A 25,845-nucleotide genomic window follows, 5' to 3' on the forward strand; every position below is an offset into this window, starting at 1 on the left:
TCTGTCATTTCCTGACTTGTTAATTTTAGCCATTCTGACTGGTGTGAGGTAGCATGTCACTGTCCTTTTGATCTGTATTTCCCTGATGCTGGGTGATGTTGAGCATTTTTCCTGTGTCTGTTGGCCATCTAGTTGTCTTCTTAGCAGAAATGTCTATTCATGTCTTCTGCCCATTTCTTGACTGGATTATTTGTTCTTTGGGTGTTGAGTTTGATAAGTTCTTTATAGATCTTGGATACTAGCCCTTTATCTGAAAAGACATTTGCAAATACCTTCTCCCATTCTGTAGGTTGTCTGTTGGTTTGTCGACTGTTTCGTTTGCTGTGCAAAAGCTTTTAATCTTGATGAAGTCTCAGTACATTACTTTTGGTTTAGTTTCCCTTGCCTTAGGAGACATGTCTAGCAAGAAGTTGCTGCATCTGAGATTGAAGAGGTTGCTGCCTTTGTGTTCTCTTCTAGTATTTTGGTGCATTCTTGTCTTACGTTCGGGTCTTTCATTCGTTTTGAGTTTATTTTGTGTATGGTGTAAGAAAATGGTCCAGTTTCATTCTTCTCCATGTCGCTGTCCAGTTTTCCCAACACCATTTGTGGAACAGACTGTTTTTATTTCCGCTGGACTTTCCTTCCTGCTTTGTCGAAGATTAGTTGACAGTAGAATTGAGGGTCCATTTCTGGGTTCTCTATTCTGTTGCACTGATCTATGTGTCTGTTTTTGTGCCAGTAGCATACTGTCTTGAGGATTACAGCTTTGTAATAAGCTTGAAGTCCAGAATTGTGAGGCTACCAGCTTTGGTTTCCTTTTCCAACATTCCACTGGCTCTTTGGGGTCTTTCCGTACAAATTGTAGGATTATTTGTTCCAGCTCTGTGGAAAATGGTGATGGTATTTTTTTTTTTTTTAGGTAGCCATTGTAATTTATTGAGCAAGAGCTAATTAACAAAATGTTTCTTTTTGTGTTTGTGTGTGTGTTTTTTAATTTTTAATTTTTTATAAACATATATTTTTATCCCCAGGGGTACAGGTCTGTGAATCACCAGGTTTACACACTTCACAGCACTCACCAAAGCACATACCCTCCCCAATGTCCATAATCCCACCCCCTTCTCCCAAACCCCCTCCCCCCAGCAACCCTCAGTTTGTTTTGTGAGATTAAGAGTCACTTATGGTTTGTCTCCCTCCCAATCCCATCTTGTTTCATTTATTCTTCTCCTACCCACTTAAGCCCCCATGTTGCATCGCCACTTCCTCATATCAGGGAGATCATATGATAGTTGTCTTTCTCTGCTTGACTTATTTCGCTAAGCATGATATGCTCTAGTTCCATCCATGTTGTCGCAAATGGCAAGATTTCATTTCTTTTGATGGCTGCATAGTATTCCGTTGTGTATATATACCACATCTTCTTGATCCATTCATCTGTGGATGGACATCTAGGTTCTTTCCATAGTTTGGCTATTGTGGACATTGCTGCTATGAACATTCGGGTGCACGTGCCCCTTTGGATCACTACATTTGTATCTTTAGGGTAAATACCCAATGGTGCAATTGCTGGGTCATAGGGCAGTTCTATTTTCAACATTTTGAGGAACCTCCATGCTGTTTTCCAGAGTGGCTGCACCAGCTTGCATTCCCACCAACAGTGGAGGAGGGTTCCCCTTTCTCCGCATCCTCGCCAGCATCTGTCATTTCCTGACTTGTTGATTTTAGCCATTCTGACTGGTGTGAGGTGATATCTCATTGTGGTTTTGATTTGTATTTCCCTGATGCCGAGTGATATGGAGCACTTTTTCATGTGTCTGTTGGCCATCTGGATGTCTTCTTTGCAGAAATGTCTGTTCATGTCCTCTGCCCATTTCTTGATTGGATTATTTGTTCTTTGGGTGTTGAGTTTGCTAAGTTCTTTATAGATTCTGGACACTAGTCCTTTATCTTATATGTCGTTTGCAAATATCTTCTCCCATTCTGTCAGTTGTCTTTTGATTTTGTTAACTGTTTCCTTTGCTGTGCAAAAGCTTTTGATCTTGATGAAATCCCAATAGTTCATTTTGGTGATGGTATTTTGATGGGGATTGCACTGTATGTGTAAATTGGCCTGGGTAGCATGGACATTTTTTTTTAAAAAGATTATTTATTTATTTATTTGACAGAGAGAGAGAGATCACAAGTAGGCAGAGAGGCAGGCAGAGAGAGGAGAGGAGGAAGCAGGCTCCCTGCTGAGCAGAGAGCCCGATGCGGGACTCGATCTCAGGACCCTGAGATCATGATCTGAGCCGAAGGCAGTGGCTTAACCCACTGAGCCACCCATTCGCCCTAGCATGGACATTTTAACAATATTTGTTCTTCCCATACGTGAGCATGGAATGTTTTTCCATTTCTTTGTGTCTTCCTCAATTTCTTTCATGAGTGTTCTATAGTTTTCAGAGTACAGGTCCTTTCCCTCTTTGGTTAGGTTTATTCCTAGGTTTCTTAAGGTTTTGGGGGGCAATTGTAAATGGGATTGATTCTTTGATTTCTCTTTCCTCTGTCTCATTGTTGCTGTATAGAAAAGCAACTGATTTCTGTGCACTGATTTTTATACCCTCCACCTTGCTTAATTCCTATATGAGACCTAGCAGTTTGTGGGTAGAGGCTTTTGGGTTTTCCATATCGAGTGTCATGTCATCTGTGAAGAGTGAGAGTTTGACTTCTTTGACTAGAAGCGTTTTATTCCTTTTTGTTGTCTGATTGCTGAGGCTGGGTATTCTCGCACTCTGTTGAACTGCAGTGGTGAGACTGGTCATCCCTGTCCTGTTCCTTAGGGGAAAAGCTCTCAGTTTTTTCCCATTGAGAATGATATTCCCTGTGGATTTTTCATACATGGCTTTTATGATAATGATTTTCCCTCTATTCCTACACTGCGGAGAGTTTTAATCAAGAAAAGATGCTGTATTTTGTCAAATGTTTTTTGTGCATCAGTTGAGAGGATCATATGGTTCTTGTCTTTTCTCTTCTTAGTGTGATGTATGGTATCTCTGTTCTTTTCCATTGATTTATTTGTCTGTTGCCGTGTTGATGTTATGCTGCCCCAATCAATATTGCTTTATAGTATACTTTGATATCTCGTAGGTTATGTCCCTTTATCCCCACCCAGTACATCTTCAAATGTCTCTGGGCTGTTTTTAGTCCTTTGTTCTTCTCTATACATTATGGAGCCTACTTCTTAAATTGTAGAATAGTTATTTTGGGGGTTGAAAATTGGCATTACATTGAATCTATAGATGAATTTGAGGAGAACTAATATCTCCATAGTGAATTTCCTGGCCCATGAATAGGAAACATTACTCTATTTTAGTATCATTTAAAATATATACTAATATATTAAATTAACACATATTAACTTGATATAAAATTATATAATAATATAATATATATTAAAACATATGCTAAAGTTTGTATTATATATAATTCTATACTAAAATTCATATTTAAATATCTAAACATGCATGCTTATATTTAAATATATAAACATGTACATTTATATTTCTTCACATGTTATAAAATTTCATAAACTGTTACTGGAATGTGGAAATGCAATATGTTTTTTTGTACATTGATTTAGTGTTGAGGAACACTCTTTCCAATATTTGTAATATATCTCAAAGGTATTTAGATTTTGTATATAATAGGCAATAATAACACCAGTGAATAATGACAACTTTCGTCTCCCTTCAAATTTGATAGGCTTGTCTCTTTTCTTGCCCTACTGCCCTGTCTGGGACCTCCAGTTCAATGCTGAAAGTTTTTGTTTTTGTTTTGTTTTGTTTTGAACATGGCTTGGTCTTGTTTGAAATGCTCTGATTTCACCTATTTGGGTAATTACGTTCATCATCTGTTGTCTGTGACCACGTAGGATGTTTGATTTGGTCATGTCAGTAAAGACGTTCATTGGAGGCTGTAATCTCTTGAAGATTTTAGGGGTCATCCTAACGTGAGATAAATGGTTATGAGTCGTAATAAGGCAGGAAGTGATCAGCGTATAAGCAGGGTTGTGAAATCCTCCATTTGTCAGTGGTCTGTTCTAGGCTCTTTGAGTACCTCCAAAAGCATGGACTGAGTTGAAGGCTGGTTTTCTTTGCTTCTGAGACCTTTAGATCAGGGAGCGTTCATGTTTGCCTCAGGGCTTGGACCTTCCCTCCCAACTAATAGTTGGGGCTGCTCTAAGGATGGGAAAGTGGGTGCAGAATGGCTCTTCCCACCTGCTGGCAAGGGGGAGAAGGGTTTTGAATGAGGCACTTGGAGGATAGTTAAGTGTCCTGAGGCTTACATTCTGGACTTTTGCTTCTTCAAAATGAAAATATCTTATGACTTCTCCTGTTAATATATGGTCATTGTAAATATATGATACTCACATAGGCTTCTCATACTTCTTATATATTTTCCATAGGTATTGTAAAACTTTTCTAACTGCAGTGAATTATATACAGCCCCTCTCGTGTACTGTCTTGTTATTTCTTGTAGTTCTGGCATTTGAGTAAATTTTTTTCAGTTAAAGAACATTTGTGGTTTTTCCTTCTTTTCAATATTTATGTTCCTTGTTGTCCTCATCTCATCTAATTATCTAGACTGCAAAGTGATGTAGACATTGAAAGCTGGTGACCTCATCCAAGTCATAGACATGCTGCTTGCTGATGTTCTGATACTTTATTTCATGTCAGGGGGGAGTTTCCTCTATTGAAGTGTGCCACTTTCCTTTTTTTTTAAAATTTTTAAGATTTTGTTTATTTATTTGACAGACAGAGATCACAAATAGGCAGAGAGAGAGAGGAGGAGGAGGAAGCATGCTCTCTGCTGAGCAGAGAGCCCGATGTGGGGGTCGATCCCAGGACTCTGAGATCATGACCCGAGCTGAAGGCAGAAGCTTTAGCCCACTGAGCCACCCAGGTGCCCCTGAAGTGTGCTCCTTTTAAAAAGTCAGAAATCAATGTTAAGTTTTATCAAGTGACTTATCAACATCTGTTCATGAGATTACTTTTTCCTCTTTAATCTATTAATAAAATGGTTGTAATAGATCTCCTAATCTATCCTAATGTTAGAAACCTTGAAGTCCCTTACAAAACTGGGTATCATGTACCATGTATTTAATATGCATTGATTTAAATCTGTTCAGGTTCAGTGTATGACTTTTTCATTTGATCAAGTTTCTTTGCTCATTCATAATCCTATTATTTCAAATGTCTTCATGCTTATACTTGTCTACTGCTATTTCTCTTAAGATTTCCATGAGCATACTTTTTTTTCAATATTCCATTTATCTAAGAGAGAGAGCATGAGAGAGAGGTGACAAGCAGAGTTGGGGCAGAGAGGGAGGGAGAAGCAAACTCTGAGTTGAGTTGTTGAGAGGTGAGCCAGAAACTTGATTCCACCTCAGGACCATGGGATCATGACCTGAGCCAAAGGCATCTGCTAACTGACTGAACCCCTAAGTGACCCTCAACAAGCACATTAATACTTTTGTTATTTTAGTATCAATGCATTATACTCATATATTATAAGATTCCCTTTCCCACCACATCCTTCTTAAGATGAGACCTTCAATGGGATATAAATATACATCTTTTTCTAAATTTCTCAGCTTAATAAAGTCATCTAGAATTGTAACTAGAGTTACACCATTGCTTTGTTGTCACTGTTTACCTCGATGCATTTCCTCATAATTTCTTCATATATTTGTCTTAGCACATTTGGTATCAGGTGTTCATTAGACTTTTTAAAATTTTATTTTTTCAGTCTTCCAAGAGCCAATGTTTATGCACCACACCCAGTGCTCCATGAAATGCCCTTTTTAATATCCCCCACCAGGCTCACCCAACACCCCACGACCTACCCCTCCAAGACTTTGTTGTTCTTCAGACATTTAGACATGCTCTACTGTGTCTTACTTACCGTATAGGTCCCAGTCCCTCCATTATTTATTTGTAACTATTGTTGGTAGAACTTTGTAAACAAAATATTTTTGAATAAGGGATAATAGGGGGGTGTGCTGTCTGGGTTTGCACGTACCAACAATGTCTTTTCAAGTGTCATATAGGTGCAATGGTCAGGGTGTGTAGAATTCAAATTCTCAGCCCTTTTCCCTCAGCACTCTGTCAGCCTTGTTCCTCTGGCATCTACATTTAGGGCAGCAGAGAAGCAGGCCAGCAGCAGCCAGATTCTTGGTCCTTGTTGGGAAGTACAGTTTTATGCTGTGGAAAACTCTATAGAATTCTTTTGGCATATATGAGAATCAGAACTTACCTTTGGATGGACTGTATATAGGTAGGTCTTTTGGTACAATTCTTGCCTGGTGATTGATGAACATTTTATGAACCAACATGCAGAATTTCTATTCAGTGAAATGTTTTTCTCCTTTGTTATTTGTCTTTCATCTGTTCTATTTCTCCTCCTGAATTACTCAATGGATTCCTGTGGTGTACCTTTAATGTCTCCTACCTGTTCTTAATTAGCCAACTTCTCTGTCTTCCTCTCTCTCTCTCTCTCTTCTTTTTTCTCTCTCAGCCTTGGAGAGAAACTTAGGTTCTTTTTATTTTAAAAATTCAGTTTTAAGTATTGTTTTGTCTACTTTTAAATACTTTCTCCTGGATTTTATTTGACCGACAATGTCAATTTTTGCCCCTAGGACAAATTTTTATCTCCTAGTCACCTTTTCTGCTCCTAGCTTCTCTTTGATCGATGGTTTTTGTTTTTAGTGATCCAATGGCCTCCCAAATCCCACACAGAACACACTGAGATTTTTCTTCACTGTCTCACCATCTTCCTGCAATAACTCTTTTCCAGGAAAGGCTGTTTGTTTTGATGACTAGTTTATTTCCTCCCTATTGAGGTAAAAGTTCATGTCAGCTCTCGGAAGCTTTCTATCCCGCTCATTCTTTTAACTTTTAATTGCTCACTATTGGGAAGTGGCTTGGAATTTCTCACAAGTCAGGGGTTTATTCTTAGGTGTCTGCTAGTGAACATCACCTTCCTCTCCCTCTGACTGCCATGTAGGGTTGGGTATTCTTGGGTAGAAAAGCGATTGATGGTCACCAGTTGGCTGCATGCATGGTCGAGCCTGGTCAGGAAGTTAGAATTCATTTGATTCTCCTAAATACATCTCAGTTTCCACATCACTCTGATGGGCTCTGGGAGGTCTCAGCTATCCAGAGACAGAAGTAAGGGGGTGAATAACACTCTCAACAAGGGGAAAGGAAAAAGGCCTGGGTGTTTGACCCTTACATCAGTTTTGCCACCACCTATGCACTCTCCTTTGTGCTCCTGAGGTGTGAATGGTTTTCTGGTGGGGACCATGACTGAGGACAGGAAAAGAGGTCAATTTTGGAGACATGGGAAGAGAACAATTCAAGAAACAGTTTTAGGAATTAATATGAAAATAGGGAGAAAGAAACAATAAGCACAGAGATAAATATTACTCTTGTTTAATATGGAGTAGGATATGTTGAAATGTCCATGAATCAAGGACCCATCCAAACTTGTTCAAAGAAAGAGGCCAGGGAGCAATTGAATTATAGATCTATAGCCCAGTGATTTTATAAGTTAAAAGTAAAACTTGAAGAGTTATTTTCCCTGGACATCAAATAGCTCAGTATTCATCCCAAGGATAGATTGAGTATAGGGCTTGACCAACGGTATATACTTGTGTAGAAGTGCTTCTAGAATGGGACAGAAACGTCCTATTAAATGCTTCCTATTCACACAAAGCATTCTGTGTAATCGGATATGCCTCTGTACCTTTGACGAAATTGGCCCTTTATCTTATCCTCTGAGCCCCTCAGGTGAGAGAAACTAGGGAATAGAGATCTATCAGGACCCCTCCACCATCACTGGATGACGTGTTTGCGTAGGACAAGGTTCTTCACAGTGGCCTTCACATCCTTGTTCCTGAGGCTGTAGATGATGGGGTTCAGCATAGGGATCACCACCCCATAGAAGAGGGAGGTGAATTTGTCTGAAACATCCTGCTTGTCTGCCCCCAGTGGGGTCCTTGGATTTGGGCTTTCTGTACACAAAGAGCATAGTTCTGTAGAACCATGAATGTGAGGTAGGCAGAGCAGGTAGAAAAGGCCTTTTTCCTTCTCTGTGCTAGGGTTATCCTCAGGTTGGTAGCAATCATAATCACATAGGAGATGAAAGTGTAGTGAGCTGAAATGCCCAGAAAGATCACATTGGCCACACCATAGTGATCAATCACATTGATGAGATGTCAGTACAGACTAACTTCAGGACAGCCAGGATCTCACAGGTAAAGTGGTTGATGAAGTTGTCCTCACAGGAGGGTAATCCTGTCCCTAAAGATGTTTTCACCATGGCAGTCATGCTTCTGGCTGTCCAGGAGCTGACAGTCATGGGCACATAGGCAGCTTGTTGATCACCAGTAGGTACCTGAGGAGGTTACAGTTGGCCAGATAGAGATCAAATGCCATCATGCCCAGAAGCGCACACTCTGTGGCTCCCATGGCAAAGCAGATAAGCATCTGCACACCTAGGCAGAGAAGGGGATGGTTTTCCTGCAGATTAGGAAGCTGTTGAGAATGAAGGGGCCTGAGGTGGTTGTGCAGTGGATCTACAAGAAGGAGTGGTTCCCAGGGAAGAAGTGCATGATCATGTGCTGGTAGTAGGTAGACACAGTCGCCAGGATGAGGACCCCATTGCCCAGTAGGAGCACTAAATAGATCACGAAGATATGCACAAAGAACATTTGGCATGGTAGGAAGGACTGGCGCTGTGTGGTCTGTAGGGGATTTAGGAGACCAGAATACCTTCACATACAAGAAGGAAAGAGATTGGGTACATCCATGTAGCGGTACTAAACCTAATTAGGAGTGAAGGTAGAAGCTATTGGAGGGTAGAGTTAAGCACATTCGAGGAAGAGTTTGCAAGGGCTGAATGAAAAACCTAGACTCTGGAAGTACTGAATTCTTTGTTACTGGAGATGTCCAAGAAATGACACTTGACTAGGGTCAGGGACATTGGAGAGGAACAGCACGCATCCTGTGCATAGGGTTGAACAAGAAAATCCCTGAAACCTCTTCTAACGATGATATTGCATGGCTCTACTAAGTGTCTGAAGTTTGCTTAAATGGCTACTAGATGGCATTTGTGTATTTGAAAGAGCAAGATTATTTCCTACTGGTGCAAAGTAGAAAGTAGTAACAGGACTAACATTAGAATCAGAAATTTTATTAAACAAACACTCATCCTTAGGCAATTCATTCTAAGAAATATAAGAAAATGTAAATATCACTTGATCAAAAACTTCCAAAATCTGTTCTCAAAAAAGAATTCACTTTCCAAATTATCTTTTTATGAAGTCAGCCATATTCAAAGAATTTCATAGAACTTGACATAAAAATGCTTCTATTTAACTGCTGACACCTCTGAATCTCTCATTTACCTTGTGTGTCTATTGCTCTATATAGGGACGGTGTCTTACTCTGTTCCACATGGCACACAGCACTGGGCAACATTCATGATATGACCAAAACTGGCATCTAATAATTCTATTGTGCTTACCATTTAGAAAGCACTTGTTTATAATAAGTAATTCATGTGAAATTAAGTGGTTAGATGTTAAAATATGAATAAGTAGACTGGAAAAGGTTAGGCAACCCACTGAAGTTCATAGGTAAGGAAAAACTTCCCAGTTTTTATCCTGCTGAGCTATGGAGGCTCAGGAAATGCTACCGAGTTTACATCTCTTGAACATTCACAGTGTACTGTGGCATATTAAAGCTTTGAGAAGTCCTGGACCAAAGAAAGGTGTTAAATTTTAGGCCCCCAAAGACTTCAAATATACTTAGCCTCTGTCTATCTGTCTGTCTATCTCTATCTCTGTCATCTTTCTTTTTTCTAGAATGTGAGTTATTATCCAAACAAATACTAGCTTTTTAAAATGGGAATTGCTGTAAGTGATGGGCATCAAATTCAAATCTATACTCCTTCTTGCCGTTAACTTACAAGCAGTATTTCATAATGTGAAGTGCATTGAGAAAAAATAGCCTCAATTTTCTCATAGCTAAAAAGAAATGGGGTGTTCAGAATAGCTTGTTTCCACCCAAAAGCTCTCTATGTGGAGAAGTTGTCTGTGTCTCTTCTTATACTTCAGCCAAACTGACTGTCTTCCAGAAACAGTCCAATATGAAAATTCCCATTTCCTCCTTGTTCCTGTGACTCTCCCGGGGAATCCAAGAGAGATGGCAACAGTGCTGGGAGCGCCCTCTCTCCTCCGTGCACTGGGTGTGTGCAGGCCATTCACCAAACTCGCTTTGATGATTCCTCTCTCCTTCGTTTTATCATGTGTTCAGAATGTCTTTGTGAATTCAGTTAGAGATCTGCTGTGTGGCATCTGTCAAAACTCTCAGCTGTATGGCGAGAACTCACAAGATGTACTCACAAGATGTTCAGTGTATACACTGAAAAGTTAAACGTTCTCTGAAAATGGACAGAAGAGCAAGAGAGGATTCCGGATCACGTGACTTGTCTATCGGATGGCATCTATAATGATGAGAAGTCCTTTATCCCATAGGGTGGGAACATAGAGGAGCCCTCCATCACTGGGCGAAACATCTCTGAGCCACCAGGTTCCTCACAGCAGCCTTTACATCCTTGTTCCTGAGGCTGTAGATGATGGGGTTGAGCATGGGGATCACCAACCCATAAAAGAGGGGGATGAGCTTGTCTGAAAGGTCTTGTTTGTCTGCCCCCAGGGGATCCTTAGACTTGGGCTTCCCGTACATGAAAAATAAGGTCCCATAGAAGATGACCACCACAGTGAAGTGGGCAGAGCAGGTGGAGAAGGCCTTTCTCCTCCCCTCAGCTGAGGGGATCCTCAGGATGGTAACAATGATGAACACATAAGAGATGGAGATGAAGAGAACTGGGGCCCCCAGGAAGATCACGTTGGTCACCCCCATGCTGATCACATTGATGGAGATGTCAGCACAGGCCAACTTCAGGACAGCCAGGATTTCACAGGTGAAGTGGTTGATGACATTGTCCCCACAGAAAGGCAGCTGAATTGTCAAAGACGTGTGTACCACAGAAGCCGTACCACCAATAGCCCAGGAGCTGGCCGCCATGGGCACATAGGCAGCCTTGCTCATGACCACGGGGTACCTCAGGGGGTTACAGATGGCCACATAACGATCAAATGCCATCATGCCCAGAAGCACACACTCTGTCCCTGCCATAGCAAAGGAGAGAAACATCTGCACGGCACAGGCTGAGAAGGAGATGGTTTTCCTGGGATTGAGGAAGCCATCTAGGAATAGAGGGACTGAAGAGGTTGTGTAGCAGATGTCCAGGAAGGAGAGGTTCCCCAGGAAGAAGTACATGGGTGTGTGCAGGCGGGAGTCAAGGACGGTCACCAGGATGAGGACCCCATTGCCCAGTAAGATCACCAGGTACATCAGGAGGATGAGCACAAAGAACATTTTCTCCAGTTTAGGGTGCGCTGAGAGGCCCAGAAGAATGAACCCCGCCACAGGGGAGGACCAATTGCCTTTTTCCATGAGCAATCCCTTCTGTCATCAGCCAAGGACAAACACAGCAAAGGCTTTCTTGAGAAAAGTCTCAGGCATTTGGTACACCATCACTGTGTGCTACAGAACAGGACAACATAGGTGCATAAGAGATAATCAGTAGGAGTGTGGTTAGATCTTAGATGGGGGACGGTCAGGGCTGGAAGAGGGCTTACAAATACTGTACTGAGGCCCAGAGAGGGGAAGTGACCCATCCAAGTCTTCGGGGCAAGGTGGTGATAGAGACAGGACCTGAGCCCAGCAGAGGTAATCCCCAGTCAAGAAGGGCTTTTCCTCTGCTCTATGATGAACATGGGAAAATGCTGTAAGTTACTTCTTTTTGATGTAAATGCATAGAAATTTCATTTAATCTGGGCTTTCCTAGATTCTTAGAGAGGGGAATGCCCAAGCTGATCCTATTCTTACAACTACAAAAATTTCAAGCCTTGTTAAACGTTGATTACATTTGGAAGGAACTTGTTAAAAAAGTGTTAATCCGGGGCACCTGGGTGGCAAAGTGCGTTACAGTCTCTGCCTTTAGCTCAGGTCATAGTCAGGGTTCTTGGATGGATCTCTGCTTGGATGGAGCCTGCTTCCCCCTCTTTCTCTGCCTGCCTCTCTGCCCACTTATGATCTCTGTCAAATAAATAAATAAATAAAATCTTAAAAAAAAATACTCCCCATCCAGATAGAATGTTCAGCCATAAGACGGATCCTTCCTTAGTCCGCCCACCCTCAGCAAAAGACTTGCCTATTGTCAGAATTAGGATCTGTCTATACTTTTTTTTTTTTTTAAAGATTTTATTTATTTACTTGACAGATAGAGAGCACAAGTAGGCAGAGAGGCAGGCAGAGAGAGATGAAAAAGCAGGCTCCCTGCTGAGCAGAGCCTGATTCAGGGCTCAATCTCAGAACCATGGGACCATGACCTGATCCAAAGGCAGAGGCTTTAACCCACTGAGCCACCCAGGCACCCCAGGATCTGCCTATTCTAATACATATTAAAGGCAGTATGTGGGGGAGTTTCCCTCACGGGGAAGAATTCATGAAGGCCACAGAAGGAGTAATTGGAGTGAGTGAACCCACACTATGGGATGACAGCCATGCAGCTTACTGACCAGTTAACCCAGTTCTTAATAACTGGGCAGACTGTAAGTTATCAGACAGCAGGATGTATGGCATTAACATCTAATCCCTGCTCATTAGAGTTTGGTGAACTCTTAGCCAAGGGTGTCTAAGGAATGGCTTTTCTTTGTCCTTTTATATTTATACTGTATTCTTGTGTAATATTCTGGCTCTCTGCCTCCATTCTTGGGTTCCCTGCAAGCAACTAGCTTATGGGAAGACTTGCATGCCCTTGGGTGGAGGATTTACAGACTCTCAGCTACCGTTGCCAGACTCTGTATTCAGAATTCTCATTTGTAATATTTCTATAGCTCTTTCTCAGTTGCAGTGGTGTGTACACATGTGTATGTGTGTGTGTGTGTGTGTGTGTGTAGGCATGGGCAAAGGGTAGACGACCAGTGGTTAATATTGATGAACATCTATTCTGTGCCATATTCCTTGAAGCAAGCCTGGAGAAGACACTGTCATTCAGGTGTCATAAGTAAACTTAAGCAAAGCTCAGAGGAGCCAAAAATTTGGTTCTTAGGATTGAACGCCATTGCCGGGGTTGGATCACAGGCCCCCAGTCTGGGTACTTCCCACCAAATAGCTGCCGCACTGTCTTGCACAGATGTTGTAGAGAGTCTGTCTCTGCAGTATAGCTCTGGGTGCTCTGTCTCAGAGACCAGCCTGCTCTTGCTTCAGTCATGGTTGGAGTTTATGTGAGAACTCTGTCAGGCAGTGTGACTCCCACCCTGCACTGAGCCCAGAGCTGTGGGGCCAGCCCCCGCTGGTCCATATCCATGGATATGGATATTCTATGTAGCTTGAGCAAGTCCCCAGGCCTCGGTTTCCCCATGTGCATCACAAAAAGGCTGAACAGTTTTCCTCCCAGGGCATCCCAACTCTGTCATGGAGTGCCCAGTGCTGTCCTCACCAGGCAGGGAGCAGTCTTGGGTGAAGGTTACAGACCCTTCCTTGGGGTGAGAGTGTGTGTGTGTGTGTGAAGAGGTGATCTGAATGCTTGTTTTCCATCAGGATATGGCCAGCAGGAAATAGTGTCGTGTCAGGCTTTGGAGGAGACTCAGGATGGAAGAGAACAGAGAGCTTTGACCCCTACAGCCCAGGTAGACTGGAGTCAGCCTGTGAGAGCAGGAAAGGAAGGGAAGCTCTTACCTTCGTGGCTGCATCCTACAGGTGGGACACCACGATAGGGCTTGCTTGTGACAAGTAGATCCCTACTTATCTCTGGAGGCAGCAGGCAGCCGAGAAAAGGAATGCAGTCCAGAGCCCCATGCATTGTCATGCCACCTCTGCGGAGAGCAGCTTGTGTAGAAAAACAAAAAAGCTGGGAAATGCACATAACTCAATATTTCAACCTCTGGAAGAAAATTGTGAATGCTCAATGAAGTGGAAGGCCAGTATCTCTCAATGGAAGCCTTCATAACTGTCTGCCAATAAATGCCTAATGGTGCCATTTCATCTAATGGAATATTAGACATTTAATTTACATTTATAATTTTTACACTAGCACATCATTACACTTTAAAGATAAAAGTGAGAATGCAAAATCGTACATACAATTTTGATCTCAGTTAGGTAAACAGTATATGTGGATAAAAGTGAATGAAAAGAAGTTATAACAAAATCAGTTGGGAAAGGGATTCTGCTTTGTAACTCTTCAATACTATCAGATTATGTAATAAATTACAGGCAGAAATTACTTTGTGTTCAGGCAAAAAAATTCTCAGTAAGGTAATCCCCCTTACCAATATTGTGCTTCCAAAATTTCAGTTCTGGCCGCCCCCCGCAGTACCCCAGCTGTGGTTTGGAGCAGAAGATAGCGTTTCTGACCTGTGGTCATGTGGTTAAGGTTAGCCTTCTGTTGCATCTCAATGTCTAGGTCACTTACCTCACTGTGGCTCATCATGTGGCCATTTTTCATCTTGCATTGTCACAGGAAGAAAGGGAGTCCAGTATAATAAGACACTGTGAGAGAGAGACCACAGTCATATAACTTTATAAAGTGATGTTGCTATAATTGTTGTATGATATTATTGGTTATTGTTAACCTCTCACTGTGTCAGATTTGTAAATTAAATGGTATCACAGGTGTGTGTGTATAGGAAGTACTATCTGTGGTTTGAGGCATCCACTGGGGGTCCTGGGAGGCATCCCCATGAATAAGGGGTAGAGAGAAAGTGAGGAGAACAGAACTAGCCACAGACTGGGCATCACAGACAGGGATGGGTCCCAGCTTGCCTGTCTGCTCACCCTGTGACCCCATGAAAGGCTCAGTCTTCTGGGAAATCTCAGCAGGATGGGGTAGAAATCTGGCTGCCTTCTTGCCAGGACTCTGGGCTCCTCTCAGGGAGGATGCAATAGCAGTGTCAGGGCAGGGCTGGGTCAGTGGTGAGCGTAGAGCAGGAGGGACTGCCTGGGCTTAGCCTCAGCTGCTCCTCCCTGCTCCAGCATCAGCTGCTCACAGCTGGCTGCAGCTGGAAGGTGTTTGGAGCAGAGGCAGGGGGAGGAGGAAAGTCCATCTTTGGAAAATGCTCTGCAAAAGTCATGGCCACCAAGCTTGTCCCTATCACAGCCCAGCACTACCCACCTGCATCCTGTTTGCAGCCACTTCTCCGAGTCTTCTGATCTCAGAGCCAATTCTCAGCTCCTCACTGTGCCCTGGCCCAGACCCTGGATCCCAGCGAAGGACCCCAGACACTCTCCTGCTGGAGTTCTTTCACCTCTGAGACCCTGTGTCTTCTTTTTCCCATACAGCTCTGTGGAAACTCTAGCCTCTGGTGGGGTTTCTCTCACATTCCTCCTCCTAGATGTGCAGGCTAACTGGGTGTCTCAGCTACAGACTCTTCATAGAGAGGACCTGTCATCCTGGTCTGAACCCCATAAATCCCACAGGTACATCTTCCCCAGCAGTGAAAGGAGTCCTCAAGAAGCAGCTGTGAACTCCTACAGGGACCCTGTTGGTCCCAGAAGCAATTTAAAGTTTGGAATGTCAAATGTGCACAGGGTACATGCCCTATACATACCTGGGGTCTCCAGGGACCATCTCCCTGTCCCAATTAGAGATAACGACTGGGACACGGTCGCCTGGAGATGGAGAAGGCTGTATAGCAGATGCTGGTTTCCTTCTGAGCTTTCCCTGGGCTCCCAGAGAAGCCAGTGCTCCATTCAGAGTCAGAGTATGCTGTCCCCCTGCTGAGTCCTAGACATCCAGAATGGGGAGGCAGGACACATGTCTCACAACAGCAGCAGCAGAACTGGCTACACTGAGTGAGGTGCTCCCATGTGCCAGGCACTGTGACAGACACTTCACAAATCTTCATTTTAACATTTCCTCCACTTCCTCACCAGCACATGTTATTTCTTGCCATATTGATCTCCGCATTCTACCTTGCGTGAGATGGTATCTCATTTTGAGTTTAATTTGCATTTCCCTGATGATAGTGATGTTTCTTTTAGCCCTCTGTAGGTCATCTTTGGAGACATGTCTATTCAGATCCTCTGCCCATTTTTTATTAGATTATTTGTTTTCTTGGTGTTGAGTTGTATGTTTTATTTATATATTTTGGATACTATCCAAATACATTGTTCACAATTATCTTCTCTCATTCAGTAGGTTGCCTTTTCGTTTAGGTGATGGTTTCTCTCACTGTGCGAAAGCTTTTTAGTTTGATGAAGTCCAAGAATTTTATTTTTGCCTTTTTTTCCTTGTCTGAGGAGATCTATCCTGAAAAATGTTGTTGAGGCTGATGTGTAAGAGGCTGTTGCCTATGTCTTCTCTTAGGAGTTTTATGGTCAGGTCCTACCTGTTGGTCTTTACTCCACTTTTATTTCACATCTGTGTAAGACAAAAGAAAGTAGTTCAGTTTTTATTCTTTTGCATGTTGTTCTCCAGGTTTTTCAATACGATTTACTGAAGAGACTGTCCATTGTGTATTCTTGTCTCCTTTGTTATAGACTAATTGATGAGATAAGCATGGGTTTATTTCTGGTGGTTATCCTGTTCCTCTGATCAATGTGTCTAATTTTGTATCAGCATCCAAGTGTTTTGATTACTATAGTTTTGTAGTATAGCTTGAAAAGTGCCATTATGTCCCTAGCTTCTTATTCCAGGGAATAGAATTTGAAAGGTTAAAGAATTTACCAAAGGCCACATCTTTTGTGAATGACAGAGCTGGATTTCAGTCTCAATCCATCTGATTCTGTTTATCACCAATGATTTCCTCCTCCTCCTCAATTCATCTTTGTGATTATCATTCCATTAGGAGGTGTTCCTTGTACCCAAATCAAAATTTAAAAGATATAAATGAATATAGAATAAAAATTAATTTCCTTTCTTGTCACATAATTATGTTCCTTCAAGGCAATCAATGTTAGCAATTTCCTTATTTTTTTTTCCACCAGAGATATTCTATGGATATTGTTGAGTGAGAAAAACAAGATATTAAGACAGTGACAAATTTTGCACAACAGTGCTCTTTTTAAAAAATTTATTTTCAGCATAACAGTATTCATTATTTTTGCACCACACCCAGTGCTCCATGCAGTCCGTGCCCTCTCTAATACCCACCACCTGGTTCCCCCAACCTCCCACCCCCCACGGCTTCAAACCCCTCAGATTGTTTTTCAGAGTCCATAGTCTCTCATGGTTCACCTCCCCTTCCAATTTCCCTCAACTCCCTTCTCCTCTCTAAGTCCCCTTGTCCTCCATGCTATTCGTTATGCTCCACAAACAAGTGAAACCATATGATAATTGACTCTTTCTGCTTGACTTACTTCACTCAGTACAATCTCTTCCAGTCCCGTCCATGTTGCTACAAAAGTTGGGTATTCATCCTTTCTGATGGAGGCATAATACTCCATAGTGTATATGGACCACATCTTCCTTATCCATTCATCCGTTGAAGGGCATCTTGGTTCTTTCCACAGTTTGGTGACCGTGGCCATTGCTGCTATAAACATTGGGGTACAGATGGCCCTTCTTTTCATGACATCTGTATCTTTGGGGTAAATGCCCAGGAGTGCAATTACAGGGTCATAGGGAAGCTCTATTTTTAATTTCTTGAGGGATCTCCACACTGTTCTCCAAAGAGGCTGCACCAACTTGCATTCCCACCCACAGTGTAAGAGGGTTCCCCTTTCTCCACATCCCCTCCAACACATGTTGTTTCCGGTCTTGCTAATTTTGGCCATTCTAACTGGTGTAAGGTGATATCTCAATGTGGTTTTAATTTCAATCTCCCTGATTGCTAGTGATGATAAACATTTTTTTCATGTGTCTGATTTTTAATATCTTGATTTTCTCACTGAACAATATATCTTGGGTATATTTACCTGGGAAAAAGATGTGTAAACTGCCTATTTTTAAGAAGTATTTATTTATTTATTTACTTGAGAGAGAGAGAGAGAGAGAGAGAGACATTGAGTAGGCGGATGGGCAGAGGAAGAGGGAAAAGCAGACTTCTACCTGAACAGGGAGCCTCATTCAGGGCTTCTCCCCAGGACCCTGAGCTCATGATTTGAGCCCAAGGTATATGCTCAACCAACTGAGCCAGACAATATCCTGTCTTGTTCTTTTAAATGGTGGAATATATTCCATTTAAGTTTGTGCCATCATTTAATTAATCAGTCTAATAGTGATGGACATTTAGATCTTCCAAACTTCTGCAATCTTATGCTGTTATAATTAATGCTACAACAAATTTCCTTATGAATTAATAATTTAGCACTTCATCAAAATACACCTGTTTCTGTACATTTGTAATTTTGTTAGGTATTGAAAAATATACACATTCCTGTCATTAGCATGTCTGAACATGTCTGTTTTCCACACTCTGCTAACATAGTAGTTTAGTCTCAAGAACTCTTTTTGGTCTTTGCCAATCTGAAAGATGAGAAGTGGTGTCACATATTTAATACTTTAGGAATTTAACATGTGAAAAGTAGCACAGATATGTAAATGCATATGAAAATACATCAAGCTCATTTATTTAATTTAAAGACAAATAAAGTAACAATCTCCTAATTTAAGAGTAGAACATTGCCAGTACCTTGCAAGCTCCCTGGATATTCCTGCCCAATCTATCCTCTCCTGCCAGAGAGAAACACATTGCTGATGAGTTTAATCATTTCCTTGCTTTTCTTGAGTTTTATGGCCAATGTATACATCCTTAAACAGTGTAGTCTAGGTTTTCCTCTCTCTAAACTCAATATAGGGATGCCTGGGTGGCTTAGTTGGTTAAGCCTCTGCTTTTGGTTCAGGTCATGAACCCAGGGTCCTGGGCTGGAGTCCAAAATGGGTCTTCTGGCTCAGCAGGGAACCTGCTTCTCCCTGTGCCTGCAGTTCCCCCTGCTTGTATTTCCGTTCTAACAAATAAATAAACAAAATCTTAAAAAAAAAAAAAACCCTCAATGTCAGTGAAACCCTTATAGGTTTTCTTTTTGTCTTGATTCCTTAGTCAATATTATGTTTGCTAGACTCATTAATATTTAGAAGTATGGCTAAATTCATTAATTTGTATTGCTAAATTCCATTTTATGAATGTAGCACAGTTTATTTATACATTCTACATTGATGGATCATTGGGTTGCCTCCTAGTTGAATGCTGCTATAAATGTTTTATACATTTCTCCTTGGTACACGTATTTCCAACTGTCCTGTTTGCGTTTGTGTCCAACCCTTTCTCCAGTGATGTGTAATACATCACGTGTGTTATATATCAAATCTCCAAACATGCATGTGTCCATTTCTGGGATTTCTCTTCTTTTTAAAAATTATATTTTATTTAATTCAACTAATAACAGATACTGTATTATTAGTTTCAGAGGTAGAGTTCAGGAATTCATCAGCTGCATATAATACCCAGCTCTCATTACACCAGATGCCCTCCTTAATGCCCATCACCCAGTTACCCCATCCCTCAACCGACCTTCCCTTTTATAACCCTCAGTTTGTTTCCTGTAGGTAAGAGTGTCTTATAGTTTGTCTCCCTCTCTGCTTTTGTCTTATTTTATTTTTCCCTCCTTTCTTCTATGAGCCTGTGTTTTGTTTCTTAAAATCCACATGTGGTGAAGTCAGGATAGTTGTCCTTCTCTGACTGACTTATTTCACTTAGGATAATACCCTCTAGCTCCAGCCATATTATTGCAAATGGTAAGATTTCCTTTTTTTATAGCTGAGAAATATTCCATTGTATGTGGTGTATACATATGCATACATACATGTATGTGTGTGTATGTGTTGTGTATATGTGTGTGTATATGTGTGTGTATGTGTGTGTGTGTGTGTGTGTGTGTGTGTGTATATATATATATATATATACATATATATTCTTTTCCATTCATCTATTGATGGATGTCTGGGCACTTTCCATAGTTTGGCTATTATGGACATTGCTGCTATAAATTGGGGTGCAGGTACCCCTTTGGATCACTACATTTGTATCTTTAGGGTAAATACCCAGTAATGAGATTACTGGGTCATAGGGTAGCTCTATTTTTTATCTTTTTGAGGAAGCTCCCTGTTTTCCAGAGTGGCTGCACCAGCTTGCATTCCCACAACAGTGCAGGGGGGTTCCCTTTTCTCCACATCCTCACGAATATCTGTCGTTTCCTCACTTGTTAATTTTAGCCATTCTGACTGGTGTGAGGTAGCATGTCACTGTCCTTTTGATCTGTATTTCCCTGAGGCTGAGTGATATTGAGCAGTTTTTCCAGTGTCTGTTGGCCATCTGGTTGTCTTCTTAGCAGAAATGTCTGTTCATGTCTTCTGCCCATTTCTTGACTGGATTATTTGTTCTTTGGGTGTTGAGTTTGATAAGTTCTTTATAGATCTTGGATACTAGCCCTTTATCTGAAAAGACATTTGCAATACCTTCTCCCATTCTGTAGGTTGTCTGTTGGTTTGTCGACTGTTTCGTTTGCTGTGCAAAAGCTTTTAATCTTGATGAAGTCTCAGTACATTACTTTTGGTTTAGTTTCCCTTGCCTTAGGAGACATGTCTAGCAAGAAGTTGCTGCGTCTGAGATTGAAGAGGTTGCTGCCTTTGTGTTCTCTTCTAGGATTTTGATGTATTCTTGTCTTTCATTCAGGTCTTTCATTCGTTTTGAGTTTATTTTGTGTATGGTGTAAGAAAATGGTCCAGTTTCATTTTTCTCCATGTCGCTGTCCAGTTTCCCCAACACCATTTGTGGAACAGACTGTCTTTATTTCCACTGGATGTTCCTTCCTGCTTTGTCGAAGATTAGTTGACAGTAGAATTGAGGGTCCATTTCTGGGTTCTCTATTCTGTTGCACTGATCTATGTGTCTGTTTTTGTGCTGGTAGCGTACTGTCTTGAGGATTACAGCTTTGTAATAGAGCTTGAAGTCCAGAATTGTGAGGCTACCAGCTTTGGTTCCCTTTTTCAGCATTCCTCTGGCTCTTCGGGTTCTTTCCACACAAATTGTAGGATTATTTGTTCCAACTCTGTGGAAAATGGTGATGGTATTTTGATGGGGATTGTACTGTATGTGTAAATTGGCCTGGGTAGCATGGACATTTTAACAATATTTGTTCTTCCCATACGTGAGCATGGAATGTTTTTTCATTTCTTTGTGTCTTCCTCAATTTCTTTCATGAGTGTTCTATAGTTTTCAGAGTACAGGTCCTTTCCATCTTTGGTTAGGATTATTCCTAGGTTTCTTAAGGTTTTGGGGGGCAATTGTAAATGGAATTGATGATTTCTCTTTCCTCTGTCTCATTGTTGCTGTATAGAAAAGCAACTGATTTCTGTGCACTGATTTTTATACCCTCCACCTTGCTTAATTCCTATATGAGACCTAGCAGTTTGTGGGTAGAGGCTTTTGGGTATCCACATTGAGTTGTTTTCCACATTGAGTGTTCAGAGGTGAGTGTTTTCCTCATCTTTGAAGAATGACCGTTTGACTTCTTCTTTGACTATTTGGAATCCTTTTTTTCCTTTTTGTTGTCTGATTGCTGAGGCTAAGAATTCTAGTACTGCGTTGAACAGCAGTGGTGAGAGTGGTCATCCCTGTCCTGTTCCTGACCTTAGGGGGAAAGCTCTCAGTTTTTTCCAATTGAGAATGACATTCTTGTGGGCTCTTCTTATATGGCTATAATGAGATTGAGATATGTCCCCTCTATTCCTACACTGCAGAGAGTTTTAATCAAGAAAGGATGCTGTATTTTGTCAAATGTTTTTTGTGCATCAGTTGAGAGGATCATATGGTTCTTGTCCTTTCTGTTCTTAGTGTGATGTATGGTATCTCTGTTCTTTTCCATTGGTTTATTTGTCTGTTGCCGTGTTGATGTTATGCTGCCCCAATCAATATTGCTTTATAGTATACTTTGATATCTCGTAGGGTATGTCCCTTTATCCCCACCCAGTACATCTTCAAATGTCTCTGGGCTGTTTTTAGTCCTTTGTTCTTCTCTATACATTATGGAGCCTACTTCTTAATTGTAGAATAATGATTTGGGGGTTTATAAATTGGCATTACATTGAATCTATAGATGAATTTGAGGAGAACTAATATCTCCATAGTGAATTTCCTGGCCCATGAATAGGAAACATTCCTCTATTTTAGTAACATTCAAAACACATATATTAATATATATTAAATTAATTTGTGTTAATTTAATATAACATTATATAACAATACAATATATACTTTATATTAAAATAAATATTAAATTTTATATTATATACAATCCTATATCAAAATTTATATTTAAATATCTAAACATGCATGCTTATCAGAGAGAGTCAACTATCATATGGTTTCACTTATTTGTGTAGCATAACAAATATCATGGAGGACAAGGGGTGTTAGAGAGGAGAAGGGAGTTGGGGTAAATTGGAAGGGGAGGTGAATCATGAGAGACTATGGACTCTGAAAAACAATCTGAGGGGTTTGAAGTGGTGGGGGGGTGGGAGGTTGTGGTACCAGGTGGTGGGTATTACAGAGGGCACGGATTGCATGGAGCACTGGGTGTGGAGAAAAAATAATGAATACTGTTTTTTTCTGAAAATAAATAAATTAATTTAATTAAAAGAAAAAAATAAACATGCATGCTTATATTTAAATATATAAACATGTACATTTATATTTCTTCACATGTTTAAAAATATTTCATAACCTGCTGCTGGAATGTGGAAATGCCATAGATTTTTTGTAAATTGATTTAGTGTGGAGGAACACTCTTTTCAATATTTGTAATATATCTCAAAGATATTAGTATTTTGTATCTAGTGGGCAATATTAACACCAGTGAGTAATGACAATTTTCGTCTTCCTTCAAATTTGGTAGGCTTGTTTCTTATCTTGCCCTACTGCCCTGTCTGGGACCTCCAGTTCAATGCTGAATGTTTTGTTTTGTTTTCTTTTGGTCATGACTAGGTCTTGTTTGAAATGCTCTGATTTCACCTATTTGGGTAATTACGTTCATCATCTGTTGTCTGTGACCACGTGGGATGTTTGATTTGGTCATGTCAGTAAAGACGTTCATTGGAGGCTGTAATCTCTTGAAGATTTTAGGGGTCATCCTAATGTGAGATAAATGGTTATGAGTTGTAATGAGGGCAGAAAGTAATCAGCACATAAGCAGGGCTGTGAAATCCTCCATTTGTCAGTGGTCTGTTCTAGGCTCTTTGAGTACCTCCAAAAGCATGGACTGAGTTGAAGGCTGGTTTTCTTTGCTTCTGAGACCTTTAGATCAGGGAGCGTTCATGTTTGCCTCAGGGCTTGGACCTTCCCTCCCAACTAATAGTTGGGGCTGCTCTAAGGATGGGGAAAGTGGGTGCAGAATGGCTCTTCCCACCTGCTGGCAAGGGGGAGAAGGGTTTTGAATGAGGCACTTGGAGGATAGTTAAGTGTCCTGAGGCTTACATTCTGGACTTTTGCTTCTTCAAAATGAAAATATCTTATGACTTCTCCTGTTAATATATGGTCATTGTAAATATATGATACTCACATAGGCTTCTCATACTTCTTATATATTTTCCATAGGTATTGTAAAACTTTTCTAACTGCAGTGAATTATATACAGCCCCTCTTGTGTACTGTCTTGTTATTTCTTGTAGTTCTGGCATTTGAGTAAATTTTTTTCAGTTAAAGAACATTTGTGGTTTTTCCTTCTTTTCAATATTTATGTTCCTTGTTGTCCTCATCTCATCTAATTATCTAAACTGCAAAGTGATGTAGACATTGAAAGCTGGTGACTTCATCCAAGTCATAGACATGCTGCTTGCTGATGTTCTGATACTTTATTTCATGTCGGGGGGAGTTTCCTCTATTGAAGTGTGCCACTTTTAAAAAGCCAGAAATCAATGCTAAGTTTTATTAGGTGACTTGTCAACATCTGTTGATGAGATCACTTTTTCCTCTTGAATCTATTAATAAAATGGTTGCAATAGATCTCCTAATCTATCCTAATGTTAGAAACCTTGAAGCCCCTTACAAAACTGGGTACTATGTATCATGTATTTAATATGCATTGATTTAAATCTATTCAGGTTCCGTGTATGAATTTTTCATTTGATGAAGTATCTTTGCTCATTCATTATCCTCTTATTCTTTCAAATGTCTTCATTCTAATACTTGTCTACTGCTATTTCGCTTAAGATTTCCACAAGCATATATATTTTTCAAGATTTCATTTATCTGAGAGAGCGAGCATGAGAGAGAGATGACAAGCAGAATTGGGGCAGAAAGAGAGGGAGAAGCAAACTCTGAGTGAGCTATTAAGCAGGGAGCTGGAAACTTGGCTCCATCTCAGGACCATGGGATCATGACCTGAGCCAAAGGCATCTGCTAACTGACTGAACCCCTAGGTGACCCTCAACAAGCACATTAATACTTTTGTTATTTTAGTATCAATGCATTATGCTCACATAAGATTCCCTTTCCCACCACATCCTTCTTAAGATGAGACCTTCAATGGGATATAAATATACATCTTTTTCTAAATTTCACAGCTTAATAAAGTCATCTACAATTGTACCTAGAGTTACACCATTACTTTGTTGTCACTGTTTACCTCGATGCATTTCCTCATAATTTCTTCATATATTTGTCTTAGCACATTTGGTATCAGGTGTTCATTAGACTTTTTAAAATTTTATTTTTTCAGTCTTCCAAGAGCCAATGTTTATGCACCACACCCAGTGCTCCATGAAATACATGTCCTCCTTAATACCCCCCCACCAGGCTCACCCAACCCCCCACGACCTACCCCTCCAAGACTTTGTTGTTCTTCAGACATTTAGACATGCTCTACTGTGTCTTAATTACTGTATAGGTCCCAGTCCCTCCATTATTTATTTGTAACTATTTGTTGGTAGAACTTTGTAAACAAAATCTTTTTGAATAAGGGATAATAGGGGGGTGTGCTGTCTGGGTTTGCACGTGCCAACAATATCTTTTCAAGTCTCATATACATGCAATGGTCAGGGTGTGTAGTGTTCAGATTCTCAGCGCCTTTCCCTCAGCACTCTGTCAGTCTTGTTTCTCTGGCATCTACATTTTGCAGCAGAGAAGCAGGACAGCGGCAGCCAGATTCTTGGTTTTTGTTGGGAAGCACAGTTTTATGCTGTGGAAAACTCTATAGAATTCTTTTGGCATATATGAGAATTACAACTTACCTTTGGATGGACTGTACATAGGTAGGTCTTTTGGTACAATTCTTGCCTGGTGATTGATGAACATTTTATGAATCAACATGCAGAATTTCTATTCAGTGAAATGTTTTTCTCCTTTGTTATTTGTCTTTCATCTGTTCTGTTTCTTCTCCTGAATTACTCAATGGATTCCCATGGAGTACCTTTTATGACTCTTATCTGTTTTTTTAAAAAAATTTTTATTTTTTATAAACATATATTTTTATCCCCAGGGTTACAGGTCTGTGAATCACCAGGTTTACACACTTCACAGCACTCACCAAAGCACATACCCTCCCCAATGTCCATAATCCTACCCCCTTCTCCCAAACCCCCTCCCCCCAGCAACCCTCAGTTTGTTTTGTGAGATTAAGAGTCACTTATAGTTTGTCTCCCTCCCAATCCCATCCTGTTTTTAAATAACAAATTCTGTCTCTTGCTCTCTCTCTCTTCTTTTTTCCCTCTCAGCCTCAGAGAGAAACGTAAGTTCTTTTTATTTTAAAAATTCAG

The 25,845-nt window shown here is 40.8% G+C and overlaps 1 protein-coding gene and 1 pseudogene across 1 annotated transcript; both read right to left on the reverse strand.

The window, feature by feature from the left end:
- Positions 1-7,853: 7,853 nt before the first annotated feature.
- LOC101691010 lies at positions 7,854-8,731 on the reverse strand (annotated as a pseudogene).
- A 1,464-nt stretch (positions 8,732-10,195) lies between these two features.
- Positions 10,196-11,564, reverse strand: LOC101691294 (olfactory receptor 2S2-like). The gene has a single exon (XM_004747878.3). The coding sequence runs from the start codon at positions 11,541-11,543 to the stop codon at positions 10,584-10,586; it is 960 nt and encodes a 319-aa protein (XP_004747935.2). The 5' UTR covers positions 11,544-11,564; the 3' UTR covers positions 10,196-10,583.
- Positions 11,565-25,845: the final 14,281 nt, after the last annotated feature.

The sequence above is a fragment of the Mustela putorius genome, unplaced genomic scaffold (genome assembly GCF_011764305.1).
Source record: "Mustela putorius furo isolate JIRA1106 unplaced genomic scaffold, ASM1176430v1.1 tig00000580_pilon_pilon_pilon, whole genome shotgun sequence".
In the NCBI taxonomy this organism is placed as follows: Eukaryota; Metazoa; Chordata; class Mammalia; order Carnivora; family Mustelidae; genus Mustela; species Mustela putorius.

Excerpts from the sequence above, each read along its gene's own strand:
- LOC101691294 (XM_004747878.3), bottom strand. The coding sequence starts at position 11,543 with ATGGAAAAAGGCAATTGGTCCTCCCCTGTGGCGGGGTTCATTCTTCTG.